Source organism: Cynocephalus volans, chromosome 6, assembly GCF_027409185.1.
Source record: "Cynocephalus volans isolate mCynVol1 chromosome 6, mCynVol1.pri, whole genome shotgun sequence".
Classification (NCBI taxonomy): Eukaryota; Metazoa; Chordata; class Mammalia; order Dermoptera; family Cynocephalidae; genus Cynocephalus; species Cynocephalus volans.
The window spans coordinates 24,279,804-24,299,546 of record NC_084465.1 but is presented as its reverse complement, the minus strand read 5'-3'; the positions used below and the strand labels follow the sequence as shown (position 1 = coordinate 24,299,546).

The 19,743-nt window shown below is 50.4% G+C and overlaps 1 protein-coding gene across 1 annotated transcript in view; it reads right to left on the bottom strand.

Moving 5' to 3' along the window:
• Nucleotides 1-4,478: 4,478 nt before the first annotated feature.
• PLXNA4 (plexin A4) overlaps nt 4,479-19,743 on the bottom strand; it is a 433,176-nt gene continuing 417,911 nt past the window's right edge. Inside the window, exons 31-32 of the mRNA XM_063101329.1 lie at nt 13,443-13,593; nt 4,479-11,457 (exon numbers count right to left, since the gene is read on the bottom strand). Of these exons, the coding sequence (XP_062957399.1) occupies nt 11,362-11,457; nt 13,443-13,593 (247 nt within the window). The 3' untranslated portion in view covers nt 4,479-11,361. The remainder of the gene's footprint in view (nt 11,458-13,442; nt 13,594-19,743) is intronic.

The following is a 19,743-nucleotide window of genomic DNA, read 5'->3' as shown; positions in this document are numbered from 1 at the left end:
AGGATGCTTCCCACGGAGGGGACACACTCCTGCTGAATGGTGCTGAGCGCACGTCTCCAGTCACCTGCCAGCTGCCCCCCAGACCCTCTGCTTCCTTTTTCCCAGGCCCTGCCTTTGCACTGCTGGAGTTTGGAGAGGATGGAACAGGGAATGATTGAGGAACCGGGAAGGTGGGATAGTGGCTGACCTAGGTCTGGACTTCGAATTGGAATGGAGGTAAGCAGGGCCCCCCTTCTGTGTGTGTCTTGGCAGGACATGAGTTCCTCCTCTTCCTGTATCTTAGAAGTATCATCAGGTCTTTATTAAAATCAGCCAGCATCTTTCTAAGCATCACAAAAGCTGTCATTTATGGCCTCCAAAGGAGACTGTCATCTTGCATGAGGACCTGTGTTGAGAACGTAGTCTGTATTCCTACTGAGGATGGGTTCTATGCTTTTCTGGTAAGCTGATCATTGATCAAAGCCAAAGTATATAGAAAACTATAGCCTCGTTTTAAAAACAATCTTGGTTAGATTCATCCTAGATGGTAAATACAGCTTCTCCTAGGGCAGTGTGGAATGTTAACAGTGTGACTTTCACATGGGGCTGAAATCTCTTCACCACAGCAGGTTGTCTGTGCAGAAAATGTTCAGCACAGATTGGCAAAAGGCAGTCTCTTTCAAATCTCTCTTTCAAAATCTCCCCTCCTCTCCACTTCCTTCTCTCCTGCTCTCTGTAGATTTATTCCCTCTTTCGTTTTCCCACCTCTCCTTTTTCTTAGTCTTCTCTCTTTTCCCTAATCTGTCCCAAACCTCGCTAAGGAAAACTAGGAACTTCCACAAAATGATTCACATTGAGTAAATAGTCAATAATATCTTTTTAAAAAAAGTCTTGCGTCAAAAGAATAATTCTCTGTAGGTGAATGATGGGATTTTATACATCAGTAATTAACTAAGGGGCTGCCCCTTGGACCCTGCAGCAGTCAAGACAGGCTCAGACATGCTGCAGTAACAAAGGGCCCTCACACCTCAGTGACTTAAAACAGCAAAGATTTATTTTTCACTCTTACTACATGACCATCAGGGTCATTTAATGGCTCTTCTCTGTGTTGTCATGGTCCTCACTCTGTGGTCCAGGCTGATGGAACAGCTGCCCTCTGGTGCACTGCAGGTGACTTTCATCACTAGTGCTCATATTTCATTAGCCCAAAGCAAGTTGCTGGGCCAGGTGAACTTTACTGGGGTGGGAAACTGTACTGCTCATTCAGAGAGGGGAAGTAGATATTGTTGAACAGTGATGCAAGATATCCCTATGCCTAGGTCCAACCTCATGCATGTGCCTTCAGCTTTAGCAGATACTCTCAGCAGCCCTGCAGGCTCCGGCTCAATGCTCAAGATGGAAGGTTTATAAAAACAAAAGTGGGGCAGGCAAGGCAGGTTTAGAGAAGGTGATTGATGCACAGTGACCTGCCCCTGCCTCCATGCACTCTGCCTGGTTAGAAGCAGCTCTGCTGATGTAATCATGGCTTTTCAGTTAAAGTTTATTCCCTGTTTAAATAGCTCACAGTTTCAGTTAATTTCCATAACTAACCTTTCATTCTGTTTCTTCCTGTCTGCCCTTTAAGATAATGCCTCTGGCATAAAAGTTACGAGCTATGTGCCTAAGGATTTTTCAGGATCATTGGGGTTAGCTTGGCTCAATGCAAACCAGGCTAGGCTGGCTTAGCCTGCAGACATCTCTACCAAGGCTGCTTGAACATCTGACCCTTGACTTCAGAGGGCAGTGGGCTCCACCTCCAGATCCTGTTAACACCACCTTCTTCTGAACATGTGGACAGCCTGCTCCAGTGCAGATCACTGAAGGACTCCTTCAAATCCTTTAACCAGTCATGATCCCCATGCCTCACATTACCCCTAACTACTTCCATATAAATGTACCATCCTTCTCACTGTAGATAAGACAGATCTGAGATGCAAATCTTCTATCTTGTCACAATGGGCACCTTGTGACTAAATCTTTTTTCTGTACTTCAAAGACACATGATTTGGTGATTGGCTTTTTGTGGTGTGTGGGCAAAGGGACCGCACTAGTTTTGGTAACACTAATCTAGGAAGAAGTTTTAACTACAATACCTACTCTCTTTACCTGAAAAACATAGCCACTAGGTTCAACTCAAGGAATTAATTTTCAAGGGATAAAATGTTCATGGGATGGGGGATGTGGCCTAATATGGAAAATACTGGAAGTGTGATAGTCATAGTGGGAAGATAACCCAGTGACCAGCACTGTAGCTGGTTGCTTTCACCTAGTCCAGCTGCCTCTGTCCTCTCTTCTCTCCATTCATGATCTACTGAGCACTTGTTCTGTCCTGGACACTGTTCTAACCCGGGGGTAATAAATCCAACTCAGATATGGTCTCTGCCTTTACGAATCTTACACAGTCTAATGAACAGAAAATACACTGATTTCATAAGGTGTTAGATATTTATTTTTTTGCAATGAGTAAATAAGACATCCGTTCTAAATTTATTACTCAGGTTCCAAGACTGATCCACTCTCGTCTGTTCAGTGTCATTTGCAAGACTTTCATGACTAATAAAGCATATATGATCCTTCATAGCACCCAGGTCTTTTTCACTTCAGTTGTCTAAATTGGCCTGCCCCGATCTTGTGGGTTTCTTAGTTCAGTTAGAACTATCCTTTATTTGGGCCAGCCTCGTGGCTCACTCGGGAGGGTGCAGCGCTGGTAGCGCTGAGGCCGCGGGTTCAGATCCTATATAGGGATGGCCGGTGCACTCACTGGCTGAGCGTGGTGTGGATGACACTGTGCGGAGGGTTGCAATCCCCTTAACGGTCAAAAAAAAAAAGAACCATCCTTTGTTTTATGGATAAGAAAACAGAAGCAGAGAAGTGGTCTGCTCAAGGTAATGGTGATGATTCTGATCAAGTATGAGATCACACAGGTTAAGCAGTCTGAGGTCATGGCAGGAACTTGTTCATGTGTGGAAACTCAATCTGAACCTTCAGGGTAAGATCACTGTCCCCACCCAGCCTGCATCTTTATTTAATAGAAGGGAAAGACATCTCCTCCCACCCCCATTCATGAATTGTACTTTCTTTGTGAGTCTGATCTACCACAAAAAAGAAAAAAACACCACTCTGGTTGATTTCAATCCACTTAGCTTGTACTAGGTCTTGGGGCCACTCATTCAGATTTCCCTCATGGGAGTCTCCATCTGTTCCCACAGTTGTCCCCTGAGTACTCCCTTGTCACTTGGCTGTACTGACCGTGTCTCCCAGAGGCTGCTGCTTCTCAGTCTCGCTGTGGAGTGATGCTTCCTCCTTAGAAGCCCCTCATATCTCAGAAGGAACATCTTCTGGAAGGTGGGACAGTGCTAAGAGTAAGGCCAGCACTGCGAGCCCTGCAGACACTCTCACCAAGCCCCTTCCTGACCTTTCTCTCTGTGGCCCCCGGAGGTCCCATCCCCACGAACACCCTCCATCACACCCTCAGGGCTCTGCTTTGAAGGCTGGAGGGCCCGAGAGTTGGTGGTTGGGGGCAGCAGGGAGATGGGGGAGGGTGGAGTTTGCCTGAAGTTTTATCAGCAGTTGGGTACCATCGGGGTCTGTCTTCCATTCACCCCCTGCCCCAATTGCTCTGTCCTTCCTTCCTTCCTCTTTCCACATTTCTGTCTGTCCTTTCTCTTCCTGCTTCCTTCCTGATTCCCTTCTCTCACGGCTTTCACTTTGAAAGATTAGAATTCATGCAGTCCTCCAGCCGGCCTTCTCCATCTGCTGACCTGAGGCTCACAGGGATGCCAGTTGCACAAACAGCAAAACATATGATCTCCTGGCGCCCAGGCCAGAGCTCTTCACGCCGCACTGTCTACGTTGGCCCCCTTCCCCCACCCGCACCTCTACGCAACGTGGCCACAGGCAGAAGTGCGGGGAGGGGGGCAGGGCTGCGGGCTTCCTCCCCGGTCCCCACCACCTCTGCCATCCTTTGTGTTCTCTTCTTCTCCCCACCCCACTTCTACCCCAGGGACACACGGGCTCAAGATCTTCATCCTCTATCAAAACAACAGGGGAGGGGCTGATACAATCATTTACAGTACAGTGTCATTTGTCAAAAAGTCCTACAGCAGGGATGGCAAACCTTGTGTCCTCTCCAGAACTAACGCTAAGGAGTTAAGTGACAAGTGCCTGGAAGGCTGTGTTGAGAGGGATTTAGAAGCTCACTGGGCTCCACAGAAAAGTGTCTGGTGACAGAACTGACTGGTGGCACAGGCACTCTCCCTGGCTTGTAGCCTTCCCACTTGAGCTGGTGGCCTTGTAACTGAGAACAGTGCTTAAGTAGAAGGATATGTTGCTGCTGGTGGTTGAGTTTAGATACCAAGTCACCAGAGAGAGAAGGTGCCACATCTCTTCAGGGTGAAGGTCACTGCCTCCCTCTCACCCCCTACAGCCAGTCACATAAAGAAAGACTCCAAATCCCAAACTGTATTTTTATTATTTTTTAATAAACTTTATTCTATATTACAAATAAGTTTTTTTTTGTTCTGAACTGCAAAATAGGAATGCCTTATATTTACATACACAGGTATACAATTAATTATAACAAAGGTACAGAAGCTTGCCTTTACCAAGTTACAACTGCGCTCCAATTTAAATAGCATAGGTTTCCTCTTTAAAAACTTTTTTTAAAATGTTTTTTGAAATCTTACTAGGATACTCTTCTTTAAAAATCAAAACCGGAAGATCCTCTTCTTCTAATAGATCTCACCCACCTATCTTCGAGGCTCTTTATAACACTGTTGTCTAAAGGTATGTTTTGCTCTGTTCTAACAAAGGGTCAGTTTCAAGGTGGGAGACTGATTTGGAAACAGAAGTGGGGTGGGGCTGGAAGGGGTAGCTGGAACAGAAATGACATGCCCTACCTCCTTCGACAGCCTCTCTCTGAGACTCAGAGCCCCCTGTTGGTTCCTTAAACCACCGATCCATCCATTCTTGATTCTCCTCTTCCCCCTAGCATTTGAGGCTTAGCTTGGGGTCATCAGACCAGGCCAGAAGCCCTGCTCCACCCCCCAACCTACCCCCCCCATTTCAGCTTGCTGAGCCATTGTGTGATGTGGTACCCTGGAGTTGCTGGTTGCTATGGTAACTTGGCAGGACACTGCTGGAAGAGATAGGCTGGTCCCTACAAGCTAAAGAGAGAAGGAGGGTGGCCGCATCCAATCCTTCCTTCCCCCCTCAGGGCCCAGAGGCCTTGTTCTTGCCAACACAGGACTAAGCAAAGACCTTGTGCCTCCGAGACACCAGGGCCAGGCAAAGTCAGTGGTTTCCAAAAGGAAACAAAATTCTGAGGTAAACTAGCTTTTCTTTTTAAAGAACAGAAGGTTTCACAAGCCAACAATCTGATGAGAACATTGGGGAGGGGTCGGGGGGACAAACGAGGACCCGCACCCCACCTTTGTCCTGTGCCTGGGCTGCGGCTGACCTCTGTGCACGAAGGCGTTCATTAGTCCCGTTTGGTAAAGTGGTCTCGGTTTCTTAAGCGTCCTCTGGGTTGCTCTTTAGCTGTCTCCTCTGTTTTGAATCCTACATGTGTAAGGGAGCCCTACCAAAATGTGCTTGAGTCATAAGGTCAAAGACACTAACAAAAGAAGTTCTAATTCCAGATAAAGAACCAATGGAAGATGAGCTGTATAGACCAAGACTACCTGCTTTTGCATCCCCCCAGGACCAATCCTAACTGGGTCTCCCTGCAGTTGGGGAAGCTGATGAGAAACGTGTAGGAGTTAGCAATCCCAGGGCAGCCTGGAGAGCCAGGACTGGACAGGAACCCAGGCAGATGGGAATGGGGACACGGTGAGGCTCTCCCCACCACAGGCACCTGGCCCACCTGGCCCACCTGGCCCACCTCCCTATCTCTGCCAATATAAACAGAAAGTTCTTTTTGTTTGCTGACATTTTTGTTTTGTTTTGTTTCACTTTGCTTTGCTTTCTGATAGTCACCAGTCTACTCGGGGAATTTAATTGGGACTCTAATGAGTATGTATTAATTTTATAACCAAAACATCCTGTACTTTTTTAAACTTGGATACTCCCACTAATAAAAAAATAATTTTATTGGGGAGCAAAGATTTGTAGTAAAAAAAAAAAAGGTCTCTCTTGAATGTCTGGAACTTTTACTGCAACAATTACTTTCCAAAGGTGAGCAACAGCCGTCCTGTTTTCCAGTCAAGGGCTCTGCCACCCTGCCAGCACCATGAGGAGAGGCTCGCGGGGTGGCTGTCCCCAGCTTCCCACTCCGTGCAGTAAGACTAGCACCTGAGAGGTGAGGTGTGAGGAGAGGGGTGGGTGGAGGCCTCCATCCATCAAGCGTGGGTGGGGAAGGACCCAGAATATTAGCAGCCGTGACGGACACATCCCTAGCATGTCACATCCAGGGGATCTCCTGATCCATTTCTTTGATAATAGGGGAAGCTCCCCTTGGACGTCCTCATCCCTTTGAAAGTCATGGTAGAGTTTTACCTCCCAACTCTCCCCTCCCACCCCTCAGTAATTTGGACTTTACATTCATACCTGGGCTCCTTCCTTACTCTCAAACTCTTAAAATATACGAACCCAAAATAAACAACTATACAACTGCAAATAAACAGCTGACAGAGTGTTTTTTTTAAAAGGAGGAGGCTGAGGAGGCAGGGGCCCCCAGTCACCTGTCCTGAGAGCTGACAGGAAGGGAGAGGGGCAGGGCAGTGAGCCGCCTGGGCTGGGGGCTTCTCTGGGGACATGGTGGGTACCTGGAGGTCCCTCATTCACAGAAATGCCTCTCAGAGGCCTTTAAGAGCTCAGTGGGACTGCTCACGGGGTGGCTGTTCCTGGAAGGGTGTGGTTCTGGGCCAGGAGAGGGTGTCTCTGGGCCTTCTCCCTGGTCAGTCTGTTTTTATCTTCTCCCCGTGGCTCTCTGTGAGGCAGGGAAACTTGTTCCTGATTGATAACAACACTGGCCCTTCACTTGGTTAGGGATCTGACTTCACAGCTTGCAAAGGCAAAGAAGTGTCCTCTGAGTCTTGGGAAGGGAGACGGTGGAAGCGAGCTTTCCTCTTCAGGTTGGAGCGAGCATTGCTCAGGGGTCTGGAAACAGGAAGCCTGCCTCTCACAGTGGAGGCCATTTGGGAAGTCCTTGCTACAAACCCTCTGATGGGGACCCATAGGGCCTAGGCTGGACTCAGGGAGGCAGCTTTGGGCAGGGGGGATGGGTCAGGGCAATCCCAGAGGGTTAGAGTGTGAGGGCTGAGCAGGATAAATGGCCTTGGGGCTGGGGTGGAGGCCACATGTGCAGGAGGACAAGAAGAGACAAGGAGGATGTTCGCTGTGGGGCGGGGTGGGGAGCACAGTCAGAAGTAGACACTCGACAGGGGACACGGGCACCCATGGCCTTGGGGATGCGAAAGTCGGGGTGAGAATGGGGTGCTGGGGCAGTACCTCAACATTAACCCTGGGCTGAGAGGGGGGAGCTGGGCCTCAGGGGACCAGGTCACAGATCTCATCTGCCAGCAACTCTTGCTTCTACCTGGGAGCAGTCCTGGACACTCCACCAGAAACTCTGGGATTTATTTAAAGCAGCTTCTCTTTACTTCAGCATCCCTGAGCCCAGTCACTGGCCCGTGGGCTCACAGAGGGGCTCTAGGGCTGGCTCTGAGTGTGGGTGTCGCATGGGGGTTGTAACGTACCTTGGCCTGTGAAACTCTCAGGTATCCTCTGCCCCCAAATTTAAAACCATACTGAAAGGAGAAGGCAACAAGATACTTTCCTGAGGAGCTGACACGATAGCCACCTTCACTTAACGGCACTTCTGCAGTGACTCAGAAATGTCAGGGTCCCTCCTTATGGGGAAGGACAAAGAATGGGCAGAGCCCCACACCCGGGGACACTTGTGCCGGAGGAGAAATGACCAGCCTGCAGCTGTCTTTCTCGGCTTCCTCCACCCATTCTTTTAAATTCAGCACCCTAAAAAGCTTCTCACCCACTGCCACGACCAGCCTTCAGCCCACAGCCCTCCAGCATTCAAAGTCCCCACCTAATCTTGGTCAGTTATTTTGACTGCGTGATCTAGTACCATTTTGACCCTGGTGGCCTCAAGGGAGGAGGGTTCAGGGGTCGAGGTGAGGGAGATCACCTTTTCTCCCCTGACCTCTGCCCAGAACTGAAGAAGTTAGATAAAAAGTTCCACCATCAACAGAACTGTGACCCTGTAAATGAACTTTGACATACAGGGAGGCCATGAAGGGACCTCCACTCCACAGGACTGAGTGTGCCCAATTCCCTACTCTCTTGGAGCCCTCATGCCACCTGGGCAGCCCTCCTCTGCATCCCTGGCCTGCCAAGAGGAGGTGGCAGATCCCAAGGGGAGTTTAGAAAGATCTGGGGAGAAAGAACAGCTTTTGAGAACATTGTCATCTTTGCTTCTAAATGTATCACACGTGCACCAAGAATCCAAATGGAAGAAATGGAAATCAAAGAGCAAAAGGAAAGAGAATTTTTATGGGCAAGATGGGTGTGGCTCAGGGTGACTCTACCGATTTCTCAGTCCCCCAGCAGGCCGTGGAGACCGTGGGCAAACAGAGCGTGGAAACACCCTCCACCCCCAGCAGTTAGAGTCCAACCTGCCCCACACCTTCCCCAGGAGAAGCGAGGGGCCAGGAAACATGACCGCCCTTCTCTCCTCTTCCTTCCTGGCATGCTGTTTCTCTGAGGTGTGCAAAATTTTTCCTACAACAAAAACATGGGGGAAAAAGTCCTGTACCGACCAAGTAACAGTAACAGTAATTATCATCCGGTAAAAAATAAAAGCTTCAGCAGAACCATGAGTAACAGTCTTTTTTCTGCTTGTTCATTTTTTTCTCTGTGCAAAACTTAAAAAATAAATCAAAATGCATTCACTCATACACACACACACACACACACACACACACACACACACACACACACACACACACACACAGCTTCCATCCAGCAAATCTGTGTTAAATATGATCGTGTCTCTCTCCTCCCCAACCCTTCACATGTGCAAAAATATTTTAGTGGCCAAAGTGCTGCCTCGGCTGCCTCCCACATGTACCCTTTCTGGCCTGCTGGGCCCCCTGGCTTCTTGGGAGGAAATAAAACGATCAAGGATAGAAATTCCATGCTTCTCCACCTGGTACTTCATTTGCCAAAACCTTTGGTTATTGTTTTCACCTTTAAATACACCCTTTCCCCATTCCCCTCTTCCTGTTAGGCTGCTTGTGTCTTTTCCATTTGTCCTCCACAATGCCACGTGATACCCTGCTCTGGGTTACCTCAGACCAGGCCTTGGCAGGTGACCACCCTGATTTCCTATGGATAGGTGACCTCTCCCTGCACCCACCAGCTCTCAGCATAGAAAGCAAGTGTTGAAATGTCCTGAAGCTGCAGGATGAATTGATGAGCAAGGGGACAGAGAAGGGAAACACCTCAAAATCCTCCTGCAGGGGACAAGGAGTCTTTCTGAGCTCTCTGCCTCCTCCTGGGGCAGCCACACAGGCACGCGCATGCATGCACATGCGCTCACACTCACGTGCGCATATTCGTATCCAAAGGGGCTAGTGTTCCCAAGAGTACGGGATGCTCTGTGGATGTTGCTGGAAATGGTGTGGCTCCTTCCCCACGTGGGGCTCAGTTTGAATGGATGACAAAGAGCGATGTCTGATGCTCGGGGTGAAGGCGAGACTGGAATCCTCGTCCTCAGCCCCACTTTGGATGGTGCTTCTCCTTGTCTCCCAGATGCCAGACCCTCCAGGAGAGATTTCTTCTTATGGTGGGAGACTGGACCAGATAGCATCTGAGGTCCCCTCAAGATTACAGGCTCCTACGACCCTCCGCTGGACCATTTCTCACTCCAGTCTCTGCTCATCTCGTGTCTGTTTCTGAGCACACATTTGCCCGCCTGGCTAAGATGGCACATCTGCAGGTGGAGGACAGATGGAGAGATGGATGCCAGGGCCAGGGTCAGTTGCATGTCCCTCCTCCCATTTCCAGCCTGGTCCATCACCCTGACACTTTGGTCCCTGCCAGACATGACAAGCTGGGGGCTGAGGTTGGCTGTTTCTTTCAGTGATGACTGCTGAAGAGAGGAGGAAGGACAGAGACTTGAGCCACAGCTGAGATGCAAATAAAATCATTCCCGAGAAGTCTGGACAGTCCAGTGACAAAGCGACCTGCATGGCAATGGTACCAGATCCTGAAGGAGGGACAGGAACTAGGCCGTCTGCCCCAGCCTCCTATGGAGTTCTCAGGGAGGAGGACAGGCACAGAGCTTTGAAGATGGCTGGAGGTAGACTCTCCTGGATGCACTCTGCACTTCATGTTGACCTTTGATGAAGGGCGACAAAGGAAGGTGGAGGTGCTTTCTCTAGACAGCACTCGAGGCTCTGGTAATGCACTAGACCTAGGACTATGGCCATGACTCACTTGAATTTAGGTGTGAATGGAAAACAACAAATTCTGCTTCCAGGGTGGATGCAACTCTCTTTCCTCTTCTCCTGCTGCATGTTACATCTCGGCTGGTAGGAGCCAGACTAGATGGCAGGGGCACCCCCACAAAGGAATACACCTGTTATTCTTTCTCTTTCCTGGCTTCCCACAGGCAGGGGAGAAGACCAGGCAGGAAGGTCCCTGTGGACACTTGGAATGGCCCAAGGAGATTGGAAGGGGATAGGAGGCCCCTGGATGCCAACCCAACAGGTAGGAGGAAGCCCCCAGAGCTCCTCTCAACTCCTCACCCTTCTCTTCCTACCATATGTAGGAGTGGTCTTTCTTCTCACAGCTGCAAAGTGACCAGACCACCAACTGACTGACACCTTGGAGAAGGAACTGCAGGAAGGGAGGGCCAGCTGATGTCTTCCCAGTGGAGGTAATACTGAGCTCAGTGCCTCTTCCCTGGGCCAAGGCTCGGACCCCAGTGGGGGCTGTCAAGGTGGAAGGTGAAATAGCAGCACAGAAACATCCTCTGTCCACGGCTCCTCATCTGTATTTGGGCCCTGGCACTGACACATGGGGTCAGGAGCAGCTGTGAGAGAGTGCTCTGACATCTTCTGGTCAGGTTTCTTGCCGTGAACCTGGCCATCCCTGGACTAACTGAGGGTCAGTGGCTTGGTCCAATCATGTTGGCAGAGCAACTGAAAGAGGGAAGACCCAGGTAGGCAGGAGAAACAGAAAGAGGCAGAGAAAGAGAGAGAGACAGCACTGCTCAGGGGATGCTGCTGATGCCAGTTGGAACTTGCACTTGGTAAAGATGATAATCTAGACTGAGGCACGGCTTGGTGTGTCCCCCTCCAGGGCAGCCTGGAAGGATGGTTCTCAGCTGTCTAAGCTCATGAGGGTTATGACTTGCTCTAGTTTGTAAGCCAGTTTCTGTTTCCCACACTGGTCATCGTGGTCCAGAGGTCCAAGGATCTGTGGAAAGGTCAGGAATGGGCAGGTTACTAGTTTGTGTGTATCTCTCTGTGTTCTTAGGGTACACACAGACAGTGTGGACAAGGTCGAAAGGTTGGGAAGGCGTGTGCGCATGGGGATGTGCACATGAGGTTGCTGGATCAGGAGCAGCCTGGGTAACATGGGAGGGAGGTGAGTAAGGCCCCCAGGCATGGGGTACATTGTGTGGACACCCACACGGCAGTGGACACAGGATGCCAACACACTCATCGTCATGTATGAATAAATGTGTGCACTCGTTGCCCATGAAAGACAGCTGACAATGGGCAGAAGCTTTATTGAAGATGCCTGTGCAAAGATGCTACAGTTACCTGCACGTTAAACAGCAAACAGTTCCACATCCTATGGGAAAGTGTGGTGCTCAGTGTCTAGTGAGAATGCGATTTCACAAATATTAAGAAATCCCACCCCTCTTCCCCCAAAAGGAAAACCTTCTTCATCAGCACCCTGAGGCCCCAAATTCCACATTTAGAAAGTCATTTGGCTTAACATTGCCTGTTAAAAAGCAAATATCCCTAGAAAAGTAAGGCCATAAGGTTACAGGCCACTAATGCCTAGTAGGTAAGGTCTACCAAAGCCTTTTCTGAGATCAGAGGGTTGGTGGAGGACAATGACAGCCACCAGCAGTTGTGTCACATGCTGGAAAAAGTGTTAGAACTTGACTCAGACTCAGATGCAGGACTGAATAATGGCTCTGCCAGTTCCTAGCTGTGTGATCTGGGGCAAACACGTAACTTCGCTAAACCCTCAGTTTCCTCATCTGTAAAATGAAGGAACCACTAATCCATCTCCAGTGCAGAGAGTATATTCAGATAACGTGTGAGCGCCCCTGGCAATGCCTGCTCCAAGAAACACTAGACAAACAGGGGTGGAGTCTACTGGTGTCGGGAGTCTGAGTGGGGAGGGGGAAGGGAGGGGAGGTCCAAGAGGGAACAAGGAGGCTGAATGCTCGAGGGGGTCTCCCAGAGCTTCAGATGTCAAGACCAGTTGATGAATTTTTTTAACTGGGGACACCAAGATAGAGTTGCCAACTGCTGAGCTGGCCAAAACTATCATTTCCTGACACTATCATTTAATAAAGATGGGACATTTTAACACCAAGAGTGGACGAGTGTACTTGTAGACCAAACGACAGTCCTTTCTGAGATGAGGCAGTTGCCACTCACCCTGGCATACTGTAGATCGTCCTCGCTAGCTTGCTTTGTCACACACAGGTGAAAGCTCTGCCCTGGGCCAGTGCTGGCCTGCAGACTGCTGGCAGGGGGCTTCTCCCTGAAAGGACTCACTGCTGCTGGCTTTCCCTCGACTTGAGGGTCACAGAATTATGCTGCTTATGGCCTGTGGGACACCAGGCCCTGGGCCTGCTGGGGCTTCTTCTTTAATCTGGGGTTCCTAGACACTCTGAGTATCGAGGCCTACATGGCCAAGAAAACTCCCACAGCATCTTTGTACTGGCCAGAAAGAAGGTAGTCGATAGTGGCAATTACCCCAGGTGGGCTTTTCCAAGAGAACACAGCAATTACAAACACTTATTCTATTCTATTCATTTCTATTCTATTCTATTCTATTCCACACTGTACTATACCATACCATATGATCTGCCCAGGGGAGTCGGGAGGTACTTCTTTAAAGAGAATTAGATCAGAGAGAAAAATAGAAAAAATAAAAGAGGGAATAGTGGGGAGGAAATGAGAATAAAAAGAGAAAAAAATAAAAGAAATAGATATTTATATATCTGAGAAGACTAGGGATAAGTGCACAATTTATGAGATGGAGCATGTCTAGCATCCCAGTCTTTGCAGCACAGCTCCCAAGTTCTGGGTGGTACAGAGTTTTCCCAGCAGAGGTGGGGGTGTCTGTGAGGGTGTCCTTATATGTGGAGGCATGCAGGGTGTCTCAAGTCTCTGCCCCCTTCCTTCCAGCAGGCCCCGAGCAGGCAGGCTCACCTCCTCGCTGTACTTGCCCACGTAGGAGAAGATCTCTGAGAGCGCGCTCATGGTGTTGAACTCGTTCATGTGCATCCGGGACTGCTCAGCCAGGTAGGCGTTCATGTCCTGGTCGCTGATCGCCGGCATCTTCCCGATGTCTGAGTAATACCTGCCGAAAGATGGGAATGAGGAGAAGATGCTGGACTTGTGCATGAGGAGCAGAGAGGAGAGATGGAAACTCCCAGCACCATGCCTGGGGCTGTGGGCTCGACTTGTGCTCCAAGTAGTGGGTACCTGTGTCATGACCACCTGGGGACACTGTGGTTTCTCTCCCATCTGGGCTTCTGGGTCTGCCCCAGGAAGGACCCTCTGCAGCTCCAGATGCAGGAGGCACAGAGGGAAGGGATTTGGAGAGTGGCCAAGACATTGTCAGAGGGTGGACAGAAGAGGAACCAGGAGTAAGAGGGGTCCCACCGCAAGGACCTGCTTTGCTTCCAGCCACCCGCATAGAGTGGTCCAGTCTGTCTCATGTCCCTCTAACGCCCTATCCCACAGACGCAAGAGCTCTCCTCCAGCAGGGCCCAAAGGCTCTCCCAAGCAGTTGCTCTTCCCCAATGTCTTCTGCTCTCTGGGGGGTTAAACAGGAGAAGGGAGGGGGCTGGTGGCTGCTCAGGGACAGAGGCTGGCAGAAGGCAATCAGTCACTGTCACTTGCAGCTGTGCACTGCTGTCAACTGGTTAATTAGATGCCAGCATTTACATTTTTAATTTCTGCAATTTGACATTTTATGCACCAAATCCCAACTCCTTTGCCAGAGGGGGGTTATGCAGTTTCCTAATGAGGAACCGAAGGGTCCCAGTCCCCAAAGAAAGACACTTCTCACGATTTTTTATGCACTTTTGGGCTTGCAGACCACCCAAAAGAGAACAGGTAACTGCAAACACAGGGAGGCCTTGCAGTGGCCCAGCCCAGCCCAGCCCAGCCCAAATCCCTGCAGCTTCCTGGAGAAAGCAAACCTGAGAACCTAGGGTTGGGGAAGGTGGGGGAGGACAGTTGACAGGGCGGGACTAGGGTAAGGCAAGGGAGGCACCTGGGTACCAAGTGGAAGGAGAGGTGCTCGCTCTCACGGTTGTGCAAGTGCTGCTGGCAGCACTGGGCCCCAGGAGCTCTCAGAGCTCAAGGCTTGGTCAGATGAGAGTAGGGGCATTCCCAGGGGCTCTGGGATCCTCTTGCCCTGTATCCCAGCCTTGTGTCTTCCCCAGCCCATGTCCCTCATGGCTCTGACTAGGACCCCACCAGTCTCCTGCAATTTCCCTGACCTCCACCTGTCCCCATCAGTGCCCAGGAATTGGTGACACGCTGGCAGAGGTAGCACTCCTGTGCTACTCCAGCCATCAGCTCAAGGGCCTTCAATGGAATCACAGCTCAATTTGCTGCCAGAGCATTCCCGGACTGGTGAGGGCTAGGATGGCTGCCCTGCTCTGAGCCGAAGCCGTGCTGGAACTGCAGACCTGTCATTCCATCTGGAAAACAGGGAGACGGCAGAGGGAGGATGAAGCCTGTGTTCTCTGGCAAGGAAAGGGACTGGTCAGAGGGAAACCCTGTGGCCCCCAGGAACCTGCACACATTATACCCCCTGCCAACTGCTGGTGGAACTGATTACATTTTGGCCGGCAGGAGGTCGTGGCCTGTGACACACTGCGAGACAGGCAACAGGGACAAGGAATGAATGGTATGGCCATTCTCAGCGCAGCCTGGGGGATCAGAGGTGGCTGGCCCACTCTAGCCTCCCTGGACTTCATCACAGTGCTACTCTATCACCAGCCCTCCCGCATCTCCAGAGCCCTCAGGGCTCAGCTCCTTGTGTCATTCTGGTTCCTTTGCTCCAGCCCCTGAAGAGCCTGCTCTCTTCTAACCCTGTTACCCACCCAAAACACACACCCTCAAGTACCTCAATACACAGGGTTCTGGGGTAATTTAGTGACATTCCACGTATAAAAGTTCCAGCAAGAGACTCAATTCATTGCCTCTATTTCTGGAACACAATAAATGTCAATGTTCCATTTTATAGCAGGAGACACGGGGCTTTCACTAGTAATCCCAACGTGGCCATTCCCAAGGGGATTTGTATCATTGTCCCCTAATGGATCTCATGCCCACTGGGCAAGATATGTTTGTCAAGTAAAGGGCTATCTTTACAGTTGTACTGGAGAAAAGCATGGACGAACGACCTTGCTCACTTTAGGTACTGTGGCTAGCAGCCGGCTGTAGCTCTGGCAATGCGGCTGGGTCCAAAGCTCCCTCCAGACAGTTACACTCTGTTACCTGTTGACAATCAGAGCCTCTGACCAGGATGAAAAACCCAGGTTCCCACTGAGAGGACATAGCTGTCATCAGAAGCAAGGACTCCTGCCATTCCTGTTTCCTGATGGATGTTTTTGTCAGGCTTTCTGTAAGTAGCGCCAGGGCTCCTACTGCTGTGTTTATGGTCCCTGAGGTATATGGGAGCCCAGGTTAGGGAACACTGTCTCCACAGTGAAGAGATCTGCCCCAGATGGGAACAACAGTTGCCCAGCACTCTGTCCCTTCACAAGGGCTTCCCTCATGGCAGGGCACTAAAATCCCAGTTCACCTCTCCAAAGAGAATATTTAGAAAGTCTGCTTGTGTGTGAGAGAGACTGAGAGGTTGGGGTGAGGGAAGGGGGGCGGGGGTGGGGAGTGGAGCAGGGAGAGCGCAGGGTTCCAACCTTCCCACCCAAGAGTAATGGTGACACGCCATTCCTGGGCGTGCCTGGCATTGTTCCAGCGGTGAGGCCAGGCCCTCCCTGAGCAGCTCCTCTCTTTTCTATTGCTTTGCATTGAGGAGGCTGCATTGGACCAGTGCGTGTCTGTGGCCACACACTAGCCCCCAGGTGGATCAACCACATGATCTCATCTTCAGCAAGGTCCACACCTGCTGAGCTCAGTGGCTACGGACAGCTCAATGCCCTGGTTGGGTGTACAGTTTGGACTCTGGCTGGCATTCTACCCTGTTCTCGACCTCAGCCCTGCCTGGGTCTAAGGAGACCCATCCTGTCTGCAGGGCTTTGCTGCCTTGACCTCTCCCCACTCCCCCTCCCCCTAGCCAGCACCCTTGAGCCTGACATGATCATACATGGCACTCTGTCTGCCCTGGGCACAATTGCTTCCTTCCTGCTCTTGCTGTGCTGGCCTTTATGCTGGCTCCTCCACTGAGAAGCCTCATCGATTGTGAGGAATGCAATTAAGCACCATTAATGAACTTCAAACAAGTGTTCTCATCAGCTGGCAGTGCAGTGAGGAAGGGAAAGTCAGCCTGGGCCCCTGTACTTGAACTTGCTTCCATGGGATTTCTGCCTGCAGGTAAGTCCTTCTTCAGAAGGGACTGGTACCCCGAAAGTCCCCTGGGAACCCCCTTGAGCTGCTGAAGAGGGCTGGGCCCCACCACTGGCCTTACCCAGCTTGCCTTGCTGTGTTTGCCCACACCAGGTAGGATGCCAGCACCCCTGCGGTCCCCACATCAGTCCTCAGGGAGTTGCTACAAAGGACAAGGACTCAGATAGCTGGATTCCCCGCAGCTGACCGGTCTGCAGTGCCTCATGACTGTAGACTTCTGTGGGATGGGAGGATGCCAGCAGAAACCCTGGGCCCAGAGGGTGAGGGTGGGGCTCTCATTTCTGCCTTTAGGGTAGCTCTCTAGTGGTTGAGAAGGTGGTCTCCAATGCCTAGAGCTCTGGAAAGAACAAAGTGTTGTCATCCCTTCAAACACCTCAAGGACAAAGATGCAGGAGTGAAAGACATTTCAAGCCTGATGCTCTGATGTCCCCAGTACTTGCCTTTCAAGGCCTTCCACAAAAGTCTTTTCCTCTGTGAATCACTGGCATCTCTCCAGGCCTGGCAGAATAGGGGCCTCACTCCCTAAGCTCCCCACATTATAGCTCGTGGGGCCTGCTGAGCATCTGCCTGTGTGTCTTCCTTGACCACGACAGCCACAAGGGAAGGATCGAGTCTGGTATATCTCAAGTGCCCAATACACCCATGATGGCTTCTATACATTTTTGACCCAGATTAATGAATAAGTTCATGATATGTTATACCTCACCTCTAGTATTGCTCCCCGAGTGAACTGTCACAGTTTTATATGTTGAATGGATGGTTTCCTTAGGATGCATATTTAAATATTTAAAATTCTTAACCTTTTCATGCCACGACACTTATGACAGATGGCACTCAACCTCCAATGGGCCAACTGTGACTCCCTTCCATTCATTTCCTGCATGGGAAAGCCTGCTGATGGCAAGTGAGGGCAGACAAACTTGCTATAGGTATGACCTTGAAGCTCTTCCAAGTTAAAATCGGAGGAAATCACTACCAAACTGTGCAGATCTTACTGCTGTTGATAATGAAATAGAAATTACAACTGATCATGATACCCCTGCTCGTGGTGACAGCACTACTGAGTGCTGCTCTGTAAGATGAGTCCAGCAGTTGATTGTTCATGGAAAACCAAGAGACTCTCCTCCCCTTCTCTAGATTTGGGCATGAGCAAAAGCCCAAATACTTGAGTGGAGGCAGTGAAGACTGGGAGTCTGCAGTGGGGCCACACACCACTAGTATGGTGAGGTGTTTGGAGGTAACAATGGGATGGGAGGATGAGTGAAAAGACAGGTGGAAGGATGAGTAGATAAAGGACTTCTAGGAGACACAGCTAACATAGATGCTGATAGAATCATCTAGGCTATTCAGCCCACAGAGTTAGTGAGGCTTCCTGAATTCATATGTTGTCCTTTTCTACTGGCTTTGAAGAGAGAACCAGCCAGGCTGAACTCTTTTTCTTAGCTGTGATGGTGCAGAAGGACCTCCCCACCTGTGCGTAGGGCACACACTACAGCAGCGAGTCACTGAGCCCACATCCTGGGCAAGCTTTCTGCTTGCTCACCACAGCAGGGCAGCAAATTCAGAAGCTAGTGAGCCCTGGCCACAAGACGAAGGCACTTTTCTACCATTCTTCTGAATTGGAAGCTACCAGTGCCCTTGGCAGGAGAGGTGAGAGATCTGGCTTGCTGTGGACCCCAAGTGAGTTCTGCCCTGCCAGACTTCACTTCCCGCTCCAGGGAGCCAGACAAGTTTGGAGCAAGAGTGGGAGTGGACTTGATCCATCCGTCACCAAGTGAGGAAGCCTCCTGGGCTTGACCTTCAGACCAGCCATGCTGTTTTCTCCATCCCTCTGTCTTTGTACCTCCACTTCAGAATGAGAGGAGAAAGGATTTAGGACCTCAAGCAAGGGAGAGATGACTTTCCTAAGAGTGCCAGTGGTTGCTTAGAAACTAGTGGGATAAGACATAGAAACTATCAAACCTCTCCTAAAAGCAACCAAATGGACTGGGGGTTCCTCATGACCTGTAGCAGCTGTGTGGCACAAATCTTACTGAGTGCCACACACAAAGGAGACCATTAGCCAGCATGTGCATCAGTCTCTCCTCTGCCTAACCAGCCACGTTCCAAGCAAGTGTCCTCCACGCAGATATTGCATCACCGTTCACAGCACATCACATCCCTGCTTCCTTCCTCCCTGCCCAGGGCTCATCACAGGGACACTGCGTCAGTGCCGGCATCACCACCAGCCCATTTGCTGCCTCTTCCCTGTCTCTCCTTGCTGAAGCATCGGCTGTCCACACAGCAGGGTTTGCTCCTGGCAGCTCTGTTGTTGGAAGAATGAGCCACTATCTACGTAGAGGGAGGTGAGAGCCTCTCTTGGTGACTCAGACATAATCAAACACGAGAACAAAAGAGTTAGCTCTCTCCCTGATGGCCCGGGTGGCATGCCCACCCCACGCATCAGCAGGAAGGCAGGATAACCACAGAACAGCAGAGAGAAGGAAAATGAAATTAAACGCTTTTAGTGAAAGTACTGAGGTAGCCAGGACTCCACCCCCTCTTAGTCTCTCTGTGCAAGGGAGGGCAATTTCCAAGTATAAAGATGGAGACTGTCCCTTTGCCATGGATAAAACGATACTGTTCATTTTGTCTTTCATCACAACTTCTGGTTTCTTTACTTTTCAAAAAGCTACCAAATCTGTACTTCCATCTAGGTTTCCTATCTTTCAGCTGCTTGGGAAAAAGAGTAAGAGAGTCTAAAAGCAGGGCTGCCATGTAGAGTTGCGCAGGTTGTTCACTGCACAAAGGCACTTGGGGGAGAGGGTGAGTTGGATCTGACAGCTAGGCCATCGTGCAGCAAACCACGCACCCTGGCATGGGAATACATCCTCCTGCTGGAAGGGGCACCTTCCTTAATACACAC